This window comes from Lepeophtheirus salmonis, chromosome 5, assembly GCF_016086655.4.
Source record: "Lepeophtheirus salmonis chromosome 5, UVic_Lsal_1.4, whole genome shotgun sequence".
NCBI lineage: Eukaryota > Metazoa > Arthropoda > Copepoda > Siphonostomatoida > Caligidae > Lepeophtheirus > Lepeophtheirus salmonis.
In genome coordinates, this window is record NC_052135.2 from 28,362,969 (window position 1) to 28,381,193 (window position 18,225).

At 28.5% G+C, this 18,225-nt stretch overlaps 1 protein-coding gene across 1 annotated transcript in view; it reads left to right on the forward strand.

Annotated features, from left to right (window-relative positions):
- Window positions 1-18,225, forward strand: part of LOC121118367 (uncharacterized) — a 109,367-nt gene that overhangs the window by 68,862 nt on the left and 22,280 nt on the right. The window contains exons 5-6 of the mRNA XM_040712938.2: window positions 5,305-5,504; window positions 11,567-11,702. Coding sequence (XP_040568872.1) covers window positions 5,305-5,504; window positions 11,567-11,702 — 336 coding nt within the window. The remainder of the gene's footprint in view (window positions 1-5,304; window positions 5,505-11,566; window positions 11,703-18,225) is intronic.

The window sequence follows — 18,225 nt, forward strand, 5'->3', positions numbered from 1 at the left end:
TAATGGCGTTTTATTTGCACATTCCCGTATTTAATACTTAAAAAAATATTTAAGTAGTTTATACATAAATATATATAATGTTTATAACCATTTCTTTATAAACATTCTCGTAGTTATGTTTATAGTAGTGTTGAGACGCAGTATCAGAACTTTTTTCAATTCCTTCATAAGTAATTTTTTCTTGGGCGATTTGAACTTATGTTTTGATTAAAAGATGTCTTTTTTAGACCTTGGATAAAAACATTTAATCGTTTTCAAGTCCTATACCATTTTTTTCGGTTTTACTCTATAGATCGATTTTTTAAGTTGTAAACATCACGTCGTTACTTTTATTGTATATCACAATCTTTCCTCCATAAAAAAAACAAAACAGAAAAAGGTATAAAATCAGTTGGTACGAGTAGTAGGAGCTAATTATACCCGACTGTGAAATTATTGCTCCATAATTGTTGAAAATTGTATAGAGCCTAACAAGAAATAATTAAAACTCAACAAATACCCTCCTTAGAACCTTGGTTAAGAAACATTGTGGCACAAGAATCACTTTAAGCTTTATATGAAATTATTGTTCTGATCCCCACAATTTACAAACACACATGACGCTATCATCAATAGATAAATAAAATTGGTTTACATTAATATAATTTTTTTGTTTTACCAATTCAGAGTGAAAGCAAACAATAGTTTACATATGTAAAATGTAATTAGTAGCATATAGTGTTAGGTTTGAGTAATACCTAAACTCGAAAAACACTCGACTTCCCTTACCGTCATTTTTCTGAAGATTACTTGAACACGACCAAAATATTTTCTTTAAGGGGGGATTCCACTTAATTGGAACTCAAATAACCATTACAAAATAGGACAGTAAGAAACTACAAACGCCGCTTTCTTTAAGGAAAGAGTTGATATTGTATTAAGAAGGGGATACCACATACCTAAATATATATTCTATACCACATATTCTAAAATACTCAAACTCGACCAAACTTTAAAATTAGTAATTTTTCCTGACATGAACACAACTCGATACATAACTCAAAGACTCAAACTTGGCAGAATTGGAAAATTTTGACTGGAATCGCGCATAAATAGTAAATATTCCAATTTTTTGAGTTGTATGAAATATGACTGCTGTTATTTAATAATAAAAAAATTAACATGGTAACCCTCATAATTTGAAGGATGTTTGAGAAGAGAGAAGCTAAAGAGGAAGGAAATAAACAAAAATACCACTCATTATATAGCTAGAACGTATAGCCAGCCTGGAATTACTCCAATCTCAATCATACAACAAAAGAAACTTATACGTATATCTCTCGAGCAAACTTTTATCTTTACTCACCGTCTATAATGGGGAGATAAACATGTTAAACATGTTATTACTTTATACTTAGATGTTTCCTCCTCGAGAGTTTTGGAAAATAAAAAACCTTGTTCAGGTTTGAACTAAAAGAGTACCGGTCGCGTGCTAGTCATATTTATTACTTACTTTCCCTTCGTTTTTATATCTCTCATTTTATCTCGATAACGTTTCTTTTTTAATTTGATGTAAATTTGATAATAATACAAAGTTTAATTTGTAATATAAACGAAGAAATATATGTAAACTCAAATATATGGAGTATTCACATTATACATACATATAAACGTGTGAAAAATATGAAATGACTTTATTTTTTTTATTAACATTTTCAATTGAACGTCTTAAATACATATATATATATATATTTGCATATATGTGACATAAAGAAAGGAAAATACATGCTAAATTTATCTTATTTTTTTCCATGCAGTTCAACCTTTTTAAGCTCAAAAGTCTTTAATTTTTTTCTTGTGGTTTCATTTTATTTTTTTATTTGATTAGCACATGGAAATTAAATGATATATAAGTACTTAGTAATTACGTATGTTTTGTACTTTCAAACATTCATTATTATTTATCCCTCCTCATTATTGCTTTACTTACTTAAATAATAATTGTGCCGTCAAGAGATTTTATATTAGCACGAAAGAACTTAATTATGTACCTATATTATATGTATGTATGTTTATATCCACCTAGTACATAATTATATTCGAAACAAACATTGCAGTTTTCAATTAACAACATAAATAAATATTTTGCACGTCATTCTTCATTCTGATGCACATCAAATAGAGGGGAAAAGATATGTTGTCTTATTATAGATTTAGAGTTATTGCTTAACGTATCATTTTAATGAGGAGAAAAAGAGAAAAAAGGGGGAAAATGAACACTGAGCACCAAAATGTAATTCAGTAATCTTTTTGTATTTTTTTCCATTTGATCCCAGAAACTATCACTGTAAAGATTCCGTTTTCATATATTGAGTTATATCGCAAGATGTAAATCCTAAGCATTTTTGGTATGTAAAAAAAAGTCACAGAAAATGAATTTGCTTACCCTAACATTTTGATGAATGTTTTTAAAAAGCAGGTTAAATTAGATTAGCTTTGAGAAGTTGTGATATGAAGGAAATAAACACAAGTCCCATATCAAGCAAGGGCATAGGCATTAATAACTACGTTTTTGATTCTCGATTCTACTCTGAGTCCAAGAAGGACTTAGGTACACATATCAGCTCTCAGTGTAACTCTTCAACATTTATGATCATTCACACTCTTGCTTACTCCTTACACATATATTTTATCTCCACAAGGATGAAATAATAATGCTAAAAAATACTATGTAAAGATTTACAAGCTAGATATATACAAATGGAGAGCACTTAAGGTAAGCTTCATGTTACACACCATTTTTCAGTTATACAGAAAAGTTTTTTAGATATCAGCTGTTTCTTATTATTTATATATGTTCACTATTCATCAAATTTCTAGTTTTTTGTTCAGAATTTGAGCACTAACATACGTATGGTTGGTAGTGTTTTGCTCAGTATTGTAACTTTAGCTAGTAGATATGAAGAAACTATCTTTCAACAGCTTGACATACTTAGTTTTCTATATCCTAGCGTTGAAAATACACCTAGTAAGTTCCTTTCCATTGTATTTTTTTTAATTTTCCTAAGAACGTAGTGTCAAGGCAAAATGAGATATTTCCAAAGTTTTTTTTATTTATATGTGGAGGAACAAATTATATTTAATACGATATATAGGTCCTAAAACGGTTCAATTTTCACAAAATGGAGTTTGTAACAACAAACTTATGTGTAACTATTTACTTCGGTTTCTGGTTATGCGAGTTGTACAAAGATGAAAAATAGTATTATATCATTGTACCGATGTTCATAATTTATAAACTCATTTCACAGCATTTACAATTCATATCTAAAATCCATCTAGATCATTTTTTTTTAATTTTAATCCAGACCAATCTAGACCGATTTTTTTCTATGTGATCTGGATAGTTCACAATGATAAAAGACTGTCCTTATTTTAAGGACAAAAAGAAAATAATAAAGGGTCTAGGATATTCCAACCAAAACTCAATATTGATATATATCTTGTGAAAAACTGATTATACATGAAGCCTTTTTATCTATATGAGATACATATACAAAATACCGAATAATAGTTTATATTTAAATTGATGCTGGAGAGCCTGTTTCAAAATCGTTTTGAAATTATTTTCACACGTCAATTATAAAAATTTTGAATATCTAAAAGTTTTTATCATAAAGAATCATTCCTTGGTTGGGGAAAATTTACCCTTCGAATAATTCCTTAGATACTATTTGGATATATAATTACCCAGTAGAAAGTAATGGCTATTGTTGCGTGAAATGTTAAATATAAATAACAGTTGGCACTACTACCTTGACAATCGATTTATATTCAGTCATACCTCATGTATGAATTAACTACTTCTTCAATTATCATTCTAAAGTACAAATTAATGGAAAACTTTAAGCGTTCCTTCTTTAACTCTCGCCTCAGATAGTTGATTTCATAATTCGCTTAAGTTATTTCTTTTATTTGTTGAGTATTGTTTAATACTCTAAATAAAAAGTAGCTGATATAATAAAATAGAGGATCCAGATGGCAATTACATGCGGGCTCGCCTTCCTCACGAAATCTTGCATCCTTAAATATGATTATTGGAAGGAATTTCAACCGTTTTGCAAATAGTAGAAATGGGTACTTGGACTCACCTTTATCCTAAAATGAAAGACTCAAGACTCGAGTTGGACTCCAAAGTAAATTCCATTTTTCACTGGATATGTAATTTTTGTAGTATTCTATATTTTCGGAGGACTTTAACTGGTTTGATGAAAATATTCAAAGACTTGGAATTGTAAGCAAAGACTCGATACTCGACATGGACTTGCAGCATCAGTACTTTTTTTCCAACTCAGGCAAGTAGACATATAGTTAGGTAGAGCTGAGAGTACCATACTTCACTTGAAAGAGTATTTGAATAATTATTCAAATAACATACATAATATGTTAGTTCCTCTGTTGATTGTTGTTGTTTTTAGAATATTTCTAACTTTTGAGTAGGTAACTTTTTAGTCCCCATTTGGAGTGTATATACATACAAGTGTATAAATGTATATACTATAAATACACTTAAGAAGTTTAAAAATAATTGTGCACTTAAGGTATCAACGTATGGAAATAACAAACGTTTGGTTCTATGCAAATTCTATTATAAAACGGAGAAAAAAGTTATATGTTTTTTCTTCTTCTATGCTTTAGTTATTAGTGTTGGGTTTCGGTCTGAAAATCCTAAACCCGTCTAAGAAAGTTATGACTTTTAGTGAACCAAATAATTCGGTCGTTTGAAGAAGTTTGGTAAGGAAAGATTTTTTTATCGGTCTTAAAAAAATAGGGTCTAAATGGGTATCATTTAAAATTCAGACTAAACAGATTCTATATATGAATGATTGATGACCTCAGTTGTGGTTGAAAACATCAGCACTTTAACGGAAAATGAAGTTAAATAATGTGCTATATAAATCATGTTTGCACAACTCATAAATAGGGGAGTGGGGAAGAAAATCTGTCCATAGATTGAGACCAAAAAAGATGGTCCCCGATTTTTGAACACGATTACATTTTGGTTCGCAGTCTCAAATAGGGGTCTAGACCAAAATATCGGTCAAAATATGTCCGGAAAGAATAATTTAAAATCTAACAAAAAAAAAAAAAAAAAAAAAAAAAAAAATCAATATTGAGCCTAGTCTCAACATTAATAACTTTATGATTGCATAAATATGCAAGCACAGTTATCGACTGTATTATAATTACCAAAAAATATATACATTAGCACTATATTTAATGTGATATTATTATTATTTCTTTGTATCCCATCAATATACATAGGAAGGAGCCTCAGTAAGCTATACGGAGCAAAACTTTGATCTTCGTCACAACCTTGTCTCTTTTAAATTTGCACCCAAGAGCCATTCCATATTCCCATCAATTTTCTTTAGTCAATTTGCCATATCTTCGAAGTTGCCAGAGGATTCCTTTAACATTGTACATGATTTTGAGTCTGGACTTCAGTATACCATTAATCAAAGGTAAGCGATTTATAGAAATATATTGTTTGTATGTGTGTTTTTTTAAACATATGTTTGAGCAGACTTCTTATTTATGTGCATACCAAGAAAATGATCATAAATTACAAGCATTTATTTAAAAATTGTAGAAATTACCTTTTTATATAGATTTGGCTTAATTTGTTTTTTATGTCGATTTAGAACATAAAAAAAAAACAGAAAACAAAAAATATAATCTGTGATTTATTTCCACATAACTATTTTGGTTTCAAAATATACATTTTCTAAAATACAAACATAAAAAAAGTAATAAGGCATTTATTTTATTTTTTTTTTCAAAATGAAAACTTGGATTTTATTCAATTTTTATATGATTTTCTATGAAATGGGAAATATTCAAATTTCATATCTTTCTCTCTTTCTCAAGCAATCATTGTGACATTCCTAATTTTTTTCAAATGTTTTTTTTAAACCCCACATAGTTTTGCTTCGCCCCCCCCCCTATTTTTCTTATTCAATTATTTGAATATTATATAAAAGGTTCATAAGGCATGAAAAATTACTTTTCATTTTATTGTTATTCGTTTATTTTTATTCAAGATAGATTCTTCTATTTTTTTGCCTATGAAGTTATCCATCATATTGATTGTATTTAAATTGTAAATGGTTTTTATTTTGCACAACATTTTTTGCAGTTCAACTAACAAATTATAAAATAAAAAGCGATACATTGTGATGTAATATCATGAAAGTAAATTGTTTTAGAAAGATCTATTTCTGATATAAAGGGATGAAGCTAAATAAAAATCTAAGAAAGTTCGCAGTTACTAAATTTGCTGTAGGATTTTTCTCCTTACAGAAAAAATTGCCTTGGAATATCACCAAATAGGCAAAATTTGCTATGCATAAAATTTGTATTCTTTTATTAAATAAAAATATTTGTGAAACCTTAGTTTTTAGTATTTCTGGATCTTTTTAACTTAATTAATTTGATTTGAATATCAATATCCTAATATGCTAACTACGATATGAACCATATTTAATTTGAGGTTAATCTCCTTGTCTCTAAAAAATATTAATGACTTATTATAATTAGTGAAATAATTGCCTTAATTATATTTTAACTACGAACATTATCATGCAACTGTAAGTTCCTTGCTTATTAAATATTTTATAAGAAAATTAAAAGCAAAATTGAAAAAATCAATCAAAATTGAACTTTTTTGAAGGCAAGTCTTTGGAAGTTGTAATACAAGATTTATTATTTAGTTTTAGCTATAACATAAAGCAATAGAAAAAAAACACGTACAAAATATTAGTTTCTATATAAGCCCATTAATTTTTCTTGATTTTTGTATGATTCGACACATTTTTTAGGCACTGTATTTAAGATAACTTATTAAATCATTAATTTTTTTTTGTCCTGGAATATTCTTTTTATTAAGGGTATAAATTTTTGTTAATGATAATTTAAAATCCTATTTGTATAATATAATTTATTTGTCACGGCCATTATATAATTAAACTTGAATTGTAAAGAAAAACAGTTCGTTTTCCGCTTCAAAAGTAATTAATTGCTCAAACAATAAATGTGCTATTAATATCTACAAAAAAGAGAAACAAATGAGATGAAAGCAAGCAAACGAGTGAGGAGAACCATGTCCGTAAGGCAATTTATTTCATTAAAAATCTCACAAACGATAAATTTATATATTTTTTATGGTGCTATAACAACTAATTGCCCCATATGAAATATTACTTATATCATAATAATATATATGTGTGTAAGTAACTATGTATGGCAATGCAGGAAGCCATTAACTAAATCATTCTAAGATGGAGTAACCAAGATATAACAGCCATTTCTTTTCTTTTTTGAAATTCAGACCTATAGAGACTATAGAGCTATACTACAAAAGCAATGCATTTTTGATTAATAATAATAGTAAAAAAATATACCTAAAAAATAGTCCTAAGTGGACCACCCAACAATACATACAATGAACAAAAGATGCATATCCTCAATTCGTAGATTAGGGTATTGTTTAAAATAAAATCATTATTTGATAATAATATTTTACTATATTAAACAAATCATGCAGGAGTTAGCTTCTGCTTTAGCCAATCCAGCAAATATTGGTTATTTATCAAAGTATATATGTAGCAATAAGATCTTGACCTCCATGAGTAACGACTACATTATAAAGTCTGCATTAGCATTTAGTCCGGACCATAAATTTGATTTTATTAATATTACTTTGGTCTTCATTTAGACTCACTCAAAAATCGGAGATTAATGTATCTCCTGGAAAAATGCAAAATACACATATATATTAAACTTTTTTTTTATAAACTTGTATTTTTAAATTCATTTTTTTAGGATTCGTAAAGTTCAGAAGCTGTAATTTCGCTCTGAAAGAGCTAAAAATATATTTTGATAGTAAAATGTTTACAAAATTTGATGTTTTTAATGTACTACAGAAGAAAAATTTGTTACATTATGCGTGAACTTTGTTTCTCAACAATTTGTATATTTACAAGTAATTTTTTTGCTAAGTATCAACTTTTAAGATGCCTAAATCCGTCATATCGTGATTTTTATTCCATAATATCTTATAACATAGTTATTTATATTATATAACCAAGTGTAATTGTGTGTATTTTCACATAGAAACACGCAAAAATAATTACTCAATTTTTAGTGAGTTAAATTTTTACAAAGGAATTTTAAATACTGCGTTTATATTTTTTATTCATTAAGCTCTGACATTATTATTACTATCAGCATAATCCCTTTACAAGAATTTTATTAATATGTCAGTTGTAGCAGTTACTTTGCAAATCCTCAAGAAATTTAAGTACAAAAATATGTTTATATAAATATTGATACATTAATTTATAAATAGGCATGTTGTCAACTCAAAAGTAAAAGTTTGGTTTAGTGGGGTTTGATGTAAGGAAAAAAAAAATATAAGAGCATAAGAAAGATTGTTTTCAAGGACTATTGCCCTAGTAGAAAAATTGCCTTACCTCTATTAATAATTACTCCAGAATAAAATAACAAAAAATTACTATAAATTTTTAATATTTATGTAAGCTTAAATGTAATACACAGTAAAAAATACGGTTTCTTTTTTCTGTATTCATCTTTAACTTCATTTCTTCGCCTTATTTCTGTGAAAATATACGGATTAATTATGATTTCTAATTTTTCTGGGTGTTATTCTTCAGTAAGCTTCCAGGTATACCAATTTGTAAACTTTAGGATGAGATATTGAGTAATAAATACTGTGAAATTTAAGTAATTTATTTTATATCTACAGAAGAAGAAAAAAATCAAGCTAGTTTAATTTAAGTAATTTGAATGTTTCTTGCTAGATTAGAAGTTGAAGCTATAATGAAATATTCATTTGTTGGTTTGAATAGGTGAATAGGGTTTTGATAAGGGAATCATTTATTTTTGATGTCATTTTTTTTACTTTAGCAAAAGTAGTTAAAATTTTGATCACAAGGGAATCTTCAGTATATTTATTATATTAACTTTTCATTCAATGAACTATGTAAGGTATATTATGAAATTTGAATAAATTACGTGGAGGATAGTATAAAATTTGAATTAATTGTTTGGCAGGAAATATTTGTTTACTCGATTATCTTTAATTCAATTTCCGAAACAAAACAATATGTCTCATTATTCTATTGTACCAATTGAACAACATATTTGTCACATACAAAAACCGACATTATCTCCCATATACAAGTATTGACTCAATCATTTAGAGCAATGTTTCGCAAAGTTGTCCGTACCGCCGCCTTAGGAGCGTTGAGGAGACAAATGCAGGTAGTAAGTTATTTCCACTTGAATGGGGCGTTGAACACAAAGTGCTATCGATATCTTTAAAATTATGAAGTTTCATATTTTATACGTGATCATTGAGATAGCTCATAAATTGTAACAAATATATTTTCTACCTGTTATAACCACGTGTCGTTTGAGCTAGTCAGTTGAGCATTGTTGCCGGACGCTGGATCATTATATGTGTGCCCCTGTTATGTGGTTTAAAAAAATTCATATTTTTTATCCTATGTTTATGCATATTTTTTTCTTCCCAGAGACATTTTCTACTCTAGCATGAAAGAAAATTTAGAGTCCGAGTATTTATTTAGTAAACGACACGTAATTTTATTTAACAAAACTACGCACTCGAAATTTTCTTTCATGTTCTGGAGTAGCTCAATTTACAATTCATGCTTCAATATCTTGTTATAACTTAGTAGAGTTCAGTTATTAAGCTGATCTTTTTTTTCTGTTTCCGAGTTATCTTTTAAGAATGTTACGTTATATTTTTTACCGTTATTATGTCTCAGAACTCAGCGAAGAATTCTGTTGAATATTTGAAATTTGGCTTTGTTACTTCTCCTCACAATGTTCAAAAACCAATGTGTCTCATTTGTGAGAAGGAACTCTCTAACGAGGCGATGAAGCCATCAAGGCTCACTGTACACTTAAATAAAATGCATCCAGAAGAGGAAAACAATTATTTGTCGTACTTTCAAATAATAATTTTTTCAAAAATATTTTTTGTGTTTAGTTCATTAATGTGTTGTTTTCATTTTGGAAGAAATAGGGTAATTGTTGGGGGGGAGGGGGACTAGAAGTTTATATGGAAGGCAGGGGGTACTTGCCTGAAAATTTTTGAGAACCCCTGATTTAGAGTGTTTAAATAAAAAGTAAGGTTACTTTTCCAATTTTGCAGTGGTATGATAAATTTTTGTATTTTTTTATGATAGTACATTCGAAAAAGAATATATATTTTTTGTTAAAATCTATATAATATGTTTATTTTGTTTGTGAGAGGCATATTGGTTAGAAGTATTTTGTGTGTTTGACGATTTTTTCCCATTCGTTCTGGGCTCTTCCATTCCGACGACTGGGCTTTGGTTTCGACATCATAACAATATATCCATGATTCGTCACCAGTTATGATCCTTTTGAGCAAATCAGGATCATGATTGACATCTGTAAACAGCTCATTAGTGATGCTCATGCGACGATTCTTCATGTCAAAATTAAACAGTTTCAAAAAAAACTTCTCTGACACTAGTTTCATGTCCAAAAAATTCGAAAACACATCATAAAACGAGCCAACTAATATGTCAGTATCTTCAGCAACTTATCTGACATAATCATTCGACTACTTTTGAAAACATTTTCAGCACTGTCTCAACGTACTTGGGCGTCCAGTACGAGGCTCATCATTCCATCCATATATTGCTGAAAATACATATTATGATGATAGTTAAATATAAACACAAATATATATTGATTGTATAATAAATAGGTTTTTTATTATTGTCAATCTTTCACTGTGCACTTGTTGAAATCATATGCATATTATAAATGTATAATGCAAATAGTACTTATTTCCAATAAGATATATTTCAACTTTTTATATTATATATTTATATATAAACTATTTGTATATATATTTAATTTAGGGATGGGTAAAACTTTGGGGAAAATAACAGTTTAGAGATTAGAAAAAAAAAACGGGTTGTTCATTTATTTTCTTTCTTCAGGAATGAAAATTTTGCTGTATTTTTTTAGGAAAGCATAATATATAAGATTTTCCTCTTTTAGCAGTAACATGTTTTCTCTCATCCACTCTCAAAATCATGTAATAGACAGCTGATGTTAATTTGAGTCTTTGTTCAGTAGAACCATAAGTTTTTCTCCTGCCTTCTTTCTCAGCTCTACGAAATGCCCAAGCCCACCTCTAATTCAATTATACCATGACTTTTTAATCATATATTTTATTAATAAATATAGTTATATTTTTGTGTAATGAGGAAGGTTTAATAATTATAAATAACCCCTTTAAAACTTGAGATTTATCATGGAATAAATCTAAGCGTTTTTTTATATAATGCATTTAAATGTCAGACGCATTAAATACAAACATCAAAATAAAGTTGAAAATATGTGCCTCTACTAAGTGAATACTATTGCTTACCCCTATGAACTGCCAAATACTTATTTATAAAAAATGAAAGATTAAACGGTTTTTTTGTTTTTTTTTCAGAACGGGGAATTGTAGCATTCAAAAGATTCCTCTCACTTCACCAGAAGCAGAATTGGTAGACTCTACTCATGCACGACTCAAACATGCTAAAGAAATGTTGGATTCTTCTGCATCAGACTATCAATATTCTGGACAAGTAAGTGGACTTTACTCATTTATTAGTTGTATATACAATGTTATACATATGAGGTATGTTCAAAATGTAAGGTGATTTTGTATTTATTTTTTTTTAATATTTATTTATTAATCAATATTTATGTTGTCCCCTCCAAAGTAAATCCTCCTCAGATATAGTAAACTTGAACCATGGTGTGTGTTTTTTGTCCAAGAAATGGGACAGTTCATTTGGTCAAAATTAAGCAGTTTCGTAACAAACTTCGCTAAAACTCGTCCATGCCCAAAAAGTTGGAAAACAATTTATGGCACAAACCAACCGATATATAAATATCCTCAGCATCGTTTCTGATAGCGACTCGACGGTCTTCAGAGACAATTTTCTTCATTACGTAAACGTTTTCATTTGTTGTTGACGCGCTTGGGCGTCCAAAGTGAGGCTCGTCCTTAGCCATCTTGGAAGAGCTTGTACCCCTTATCAGAATTTTTTTGTTTAACTCAGAACAGTTTTACCATATGTCACTGTCTACATTTCAAGTGTTTTTGGAGCACTTAATTTCATATTTTCCACAATATTTAATGCAAATTCTTTTTCCATGTTTTCCAATAGCAAAAAATCGTCAAAAAACCAAATATTTATAACCCTTATCCTGGCTAGGTACAAAGTGGTATTTGTGTTTCTTTCTTCCTACTTTTATGAGCTTTTAGGCAATCTCATGAAACGTCGTCACAGCTAAGCTGCTCTCCCTTTAAACATTTGTCCAATTGTTCGAGTTGCTATTTCATTTTTTTATATATACCGAATCTGCTTTAGATATACAGCTCTATCATTTTTACTATCTGCTCCCGCCTTCTCATCGTGCTCTACCTACAAAATTTGTATCTCTAATTAGAAGTCAGGCTATAGTCTATGGATTTAAAATACAAAAAAAACCTTTTTTATTATTAATATAGAATATACATTTCAAAGAATGGTTTTTCTTCAGATGTATTTCTTCAATGTGTACAATAGTGTACTCCTACGTACATACATACTTGTTTTTATGAAGTGGGTACAGATAAACATAGTTACAAAAAAAAGCTGCTGAATTATTCATTTTTTTACTTCTTCTTCTTCAATAAGATTGAATTACTACTCGAAAGGAAGCAGAGGAAGAAGAAAAAAAAAAGGTAAAAGCGAATATGAAGAATGAAAGTAAGAAAATAGTATTATTATTATTTATGTTTAAAACTGAGAGTGACGAGACTTGGTATATACATACACATATTTTGATAAATGTGTGTATATACACACATAAAAATATATTTCTTATATTTATGTATGTATACATATGTACATGCAAATCAGATTTAAATTGACTTCCATACCATCAATGATACGTGATCCTCTTTTTTCTTAATACCTATGGGTGCAGGGGTTGAAATGAGGAGGGCATATTTGAGTGACGTAGCTTAGTAGACAACGGGCTAGGGAGAAATTATTATATTACATTCAATTTGCAAAGGTTCGATTAATGGTCGCTCATTGAGAAGGATATATACATTATGTACCTGAACTTCAAAGACCATTCCTTGGTCAGATGGAGTAATTGTAATAGTTTAATGATTACTTATAACTGATTGGTGCAACTCTATCTGTTGTGATAAAAATATGGTATATTTTGTAGTAGTCTGTCCGTTTTTTTGTTACTGTTAATTCGAAGAATCTTCTTATTTTTTTCTCATCTGTTGTCATTATTTATTATTATTTAACTCCTGAGTAGTGAACTTCCTTTTCTATAAAATTCAATTATGTTCAAAATCTGTGTTCCTAAAAAATTAAGAGTAACCTTGGAGATTTATTGAGGAGTTATATATGTAAGTCCCTGTTGGACTTAGATTAGAATTGAGGATTGAAATCAAAGTAATCCTAGCTTATATCCTTGTATATTTCCTTTTCACCCTCCTCCCTCGTCACAGCTAATTGTAGCTGATTTAATAAAACGTCATGATAGCTAAGCTGCTCTCCTCCAAAACATTCTCCAAATTGTCAACCCTGATTTTTTGTTGCTTCTTTCCTTCGAGTCCCTTTACATCTCACCAATTAATGGAACATATAAAAAAAATGAGGGAACATAGCCAACAAGGCCAAAGATAAAGGAATAGGAAGCCTGGGGATATTACGACACCAAACAGTTGCAACAAGTAGCTTTTCTTAACATCAAAAGAGCTATAATCACAAAATATACATATATAATATAATACAAATTCTTGTGGCAAAGAAAATCAATAATTTTTGTAAGCTTTTCATGAAAATGAAAGCTGATTTTGAGGACTCTGAAGACGAATTTCACTTATCCTTAATAATTAAAATCTTATTACCTATATTTTCATCTGCTATAATACATCGAAAGGACCAGTTGCTTATGTTTATATTTTATTAATTTTTAAATCAAATCATAGTTTGATTAAGTTTTGCAACTGTATCTGTTATTTTTGGGTTGCATTAAAATGCAATTTGTACAAAAAGTACTGAATGCTGTAATCCCTTAATATATTCAAACAATAGCAGAAACTAGAGAACTTGCACTCGCATTCTGTAGTATATATGTATGGGTGTATAGAGTGGGTTTACAGAAAAGAAGGGAGATGCTTTCCACCCCAGTACCAACTGCGCTTGGAAACAAATAACTAAAAACTTTTTAAGGGAATTTCCTACTGCCACAAAAAAATATATATATGAGGTTTTCAAATTCTTTTAATTTTTTGCCAATTTCAAGTAGCACTCATTAGCATCTATTCTAAAGACCATCTTTGTTTGAAGAAATATACTTTCGTGACTACGGTGTTTTCAAAATGGGCTTCTTTTGATGTATAGTAATTTGTATTACAATTCTCAGAGTTTTCTTTAAAAGTAGAAAACAAAAAACACAAATTGAATTATAGATATCCAATTATATCATTTTTCCAACTGCTGATCTATTGATAATTGGAATATACATAGCTTAAAATAAACAATTCAAGTTCTTCAAAAAATGTTAAAAACATTAATGAGAGACACAATCAACAGCTGGGAAAACAATATTGGAGTTGTTGACGCTGAGGGGATAACGTTGTATCGATATTTTTTATGTATAAGTAACTAATTAATTATTATTTGTCCTCACAAAACCTCCTATTTTCAGTATCTAAATCAAAATATTGTTATAAAGTCCTTAAAGTTATGTATAGAACTATGCTTCTAGTATAGTTCTAAAAATAATGACGTGATGTTGAAAATAAGTGTAAAAGTATCTTGAATTTGTACAAATTCTTCGTTACTCCATTTTTTTATAATTCCGCGGCATTGCTTCTTAAACTAATGACAGATAATTACCAAAATTCAACATACGACGCCTAAACTTTTTTGTCACCTAGCCTCTCATCAAGTTCTACTTTATAATGTTTCTTTTGAATTTTAGCTTGTAAAACTTTGAAAAATGAAAACTTTATTTTTATACACATCCTGCTCATATTTGTTCTCCCGTATTTCATTCGATCTCTTCACTAATCACCAAGACATGTACTTATGTGTATTTTATCAAAATTGGTAATTTAATTACAAAAAATAACTTTATTTTCCAATTTTTCTTCATGATAGATATTTACGTATTGATTTAAAGTTGAAAAGTACAAAAACTACATAGATAAAGACTGTTAATCAATTAGGAATGACAGGGGTAGAATCCCTAGAAAGAGTCCCTGTAAACAAATATCTTTAACATGAGATCATTAACTGTTCTACAAAGAAAAATATGGTGTTCCTTTTTCTTTTAATTTGATTAGACTCCTTTTATCTTTAATCTCTTCAGGGGTCTCTATTAGGAAAATCAGTTTTTAATTAAAATTCCATTTGATAAATATATTATTGAAAAACACTCCAATATATATTTTTTCATGATTCAGCTTCATGTCTTTTATATTTGGTCAAAATTATCAAATCAAAACCTTTTTTGAAGTATTCTATACATCCTTTTAGCACCATACAGTAATATTTCAGATTGTTATCATAATTTGTGGCAAAGAAGTATAAAACGGATAAACGTGTACATATATAAGTAATTCAGCTTGCATCCACCGAAGCATTATTGTTATTAGATAGGTTAGCTCAAAGGTCTGACTCAAGCAATGAAAATTTTTATCTATCTACCCCTATAGCATCAACGAATTCTACATATTAATGAATATTATTTTTCAGCTTATGATTGGTCTATTTTTTTCCCTTTTACTAATGATTTATTCCCCTAACATAAATTAGTTGAATTCCAATTTTTTATCTTTGAGCTCATAACATCCTTTTTATAAAATAGATAATATTTAAAAATTAGAGATAACAGCGTAACTACCTAAGTATTAATTAATTCGGATCTTTCTATATTATACTGTATACTGAATGAGGACTCATACCTTATTGAATCGGGTTTATTGTCGATATTATTTACTTCATTTAAAAGCCTTAGACAAAATAAAATATATTTTTTTTTTAAGTAAACATATCCTGAGTTGCGATAAATATTGAATTTAAGAAAAAAAGATAAATAACACTTGGTACATGCTACTACAGTGATAAATAGTTTTAATTAATTAATCTCCTTATTGATGAAGCAAAAACTTGATCAAATATCTTTCTATATCATTCATGAACTCTTTCTTGAACCACAATAAACATTATGACTTAACTTTCCCATTACAAAGTTGATGTTAATATGATTATTTATTGTTGTCAATTGCAAACATACACACTCGCCTCAACAAATCTTCCATCCCATTACATATTATCTAAAGTGATATATGATCTTTCCAGACAATGTCTCCCATTTCCTCTACAATTATGAGTATAATCACAAAAATAAAATCTACTAAAACTTGCATGTAGCCAATCGATATTTAGAATTTTTACTGGTGTGTAAATTTGTTTGTAGTTAGTAATTTCAACAATGTGTTTTTTTATAGAATATTTACGTATAAAGTGTGTGCTCATGAAAGATGGAGAGGGACACTAATGAATTGTTGGATAGTTATCAATATAACTCATTTTTTACTCAGAGTAGAATTGAGGCTCGAAATCTGAGTAGTTCCTGCCTTATCCTTACTAGATACAGAGTGATATTTGTGTTTACTTATTTCATCTTATGTATAGCTGCTTGTAGCTAATATAATTTAACAGCGTTAATGATAACCCAATCTTCTACCAAACATTAATATAAATTTTCAGCGTTGCCATGTCATTTTTTGGTGTCTTTATAAGAAATAACGATGGGCCATACTTTTACAACATTATCAATATTTATTCCAACAGTTTTCTAAAATATTTATTTTGTGTACATCTGATATATTAAGAAGTTATTGCTTAAATAATTTTTTTGACTATACGGAGAGGATGGATACATGTGATTTATCCTCCCAAAAATGTTAAATAAACTTGATATATTCATTTGCCTACACAGGTATATATCAAGTATCTCATTTTCATAAATAAATAGGCGTAGAAGTTATTCTACACAAATTCATGCATATATCCTTTATATCTACGTAAATAACAAATTAAAATAAGCTTAAGTTTTGACATATTGAAAAGTTCTAAAAGACGGAGGGGGAGTTATTTTTAATGTGGAAGAACATGAATCAAACAACAAATCTTAATTTTGCATTCCGTTGATAAATTATTCTACGTTGATACTATATATATATATTTTTTTTTTTTATTACTTTAGATAGATTACACAAAAGCTTTTGATAATTCTTTTTTTTTATTATTCAAATTATCTAGCCATTTATTCTTCTAAACATAATATTGAATCACAAGAGTTGTAAAATTTTTTGTAATAAGTTTAAAAATACTTAAGGAGAAAATATAACACAAATAAAAACAATAATTAACATTCAATATATGAAATAATTGTTTATCACTCCCTTGCCCTCTTCAATGTATATAAATATAACATATAAAAACCGGTAGAGCTGATAGGAAGCTACCATGCGACTGAAGAGAAGAAAGTATCTTGGCCCGCTTCTCATAAATAATTATTCATCAACTCCATTGTTTAAAACGATTGAAGTACCCTCAGTTGTCCGTCAATGAAATCATCGAGTCCTGTCGTCTTTATTAATTTCACAAAATATTCATGAAATTCTTTCAGAAATGTATGAGCATATTTATTATTATTTGTTCATATGTTTTTTAATGAGTATATAGCTTTCTAAAAGAAGTTAAACGAGGTGAAAAATTTTATTATGTTAAAAGGCTTATATTAATATAAAGATTGAAATTTTTATGGTTTCATGTATTTCTTTCAAAATGAAATGCAATTTTTGCTCAGTTCTCATTACAATAAGAGAGAATTGCCTTTAACATATCAACAAAATGTATGTATTTACATATAAGTTTATGTAACATGGGTATAAAAAAATGAAACAGGATTTTTGCAGTGATTCCTTCAAAAAGTTATTATTAAAGAAAAATATGCTTGAAAATAATGTATGCTACGAAGTAAATTGCCATACTTCATGCTTCTTTTACAAGAGAA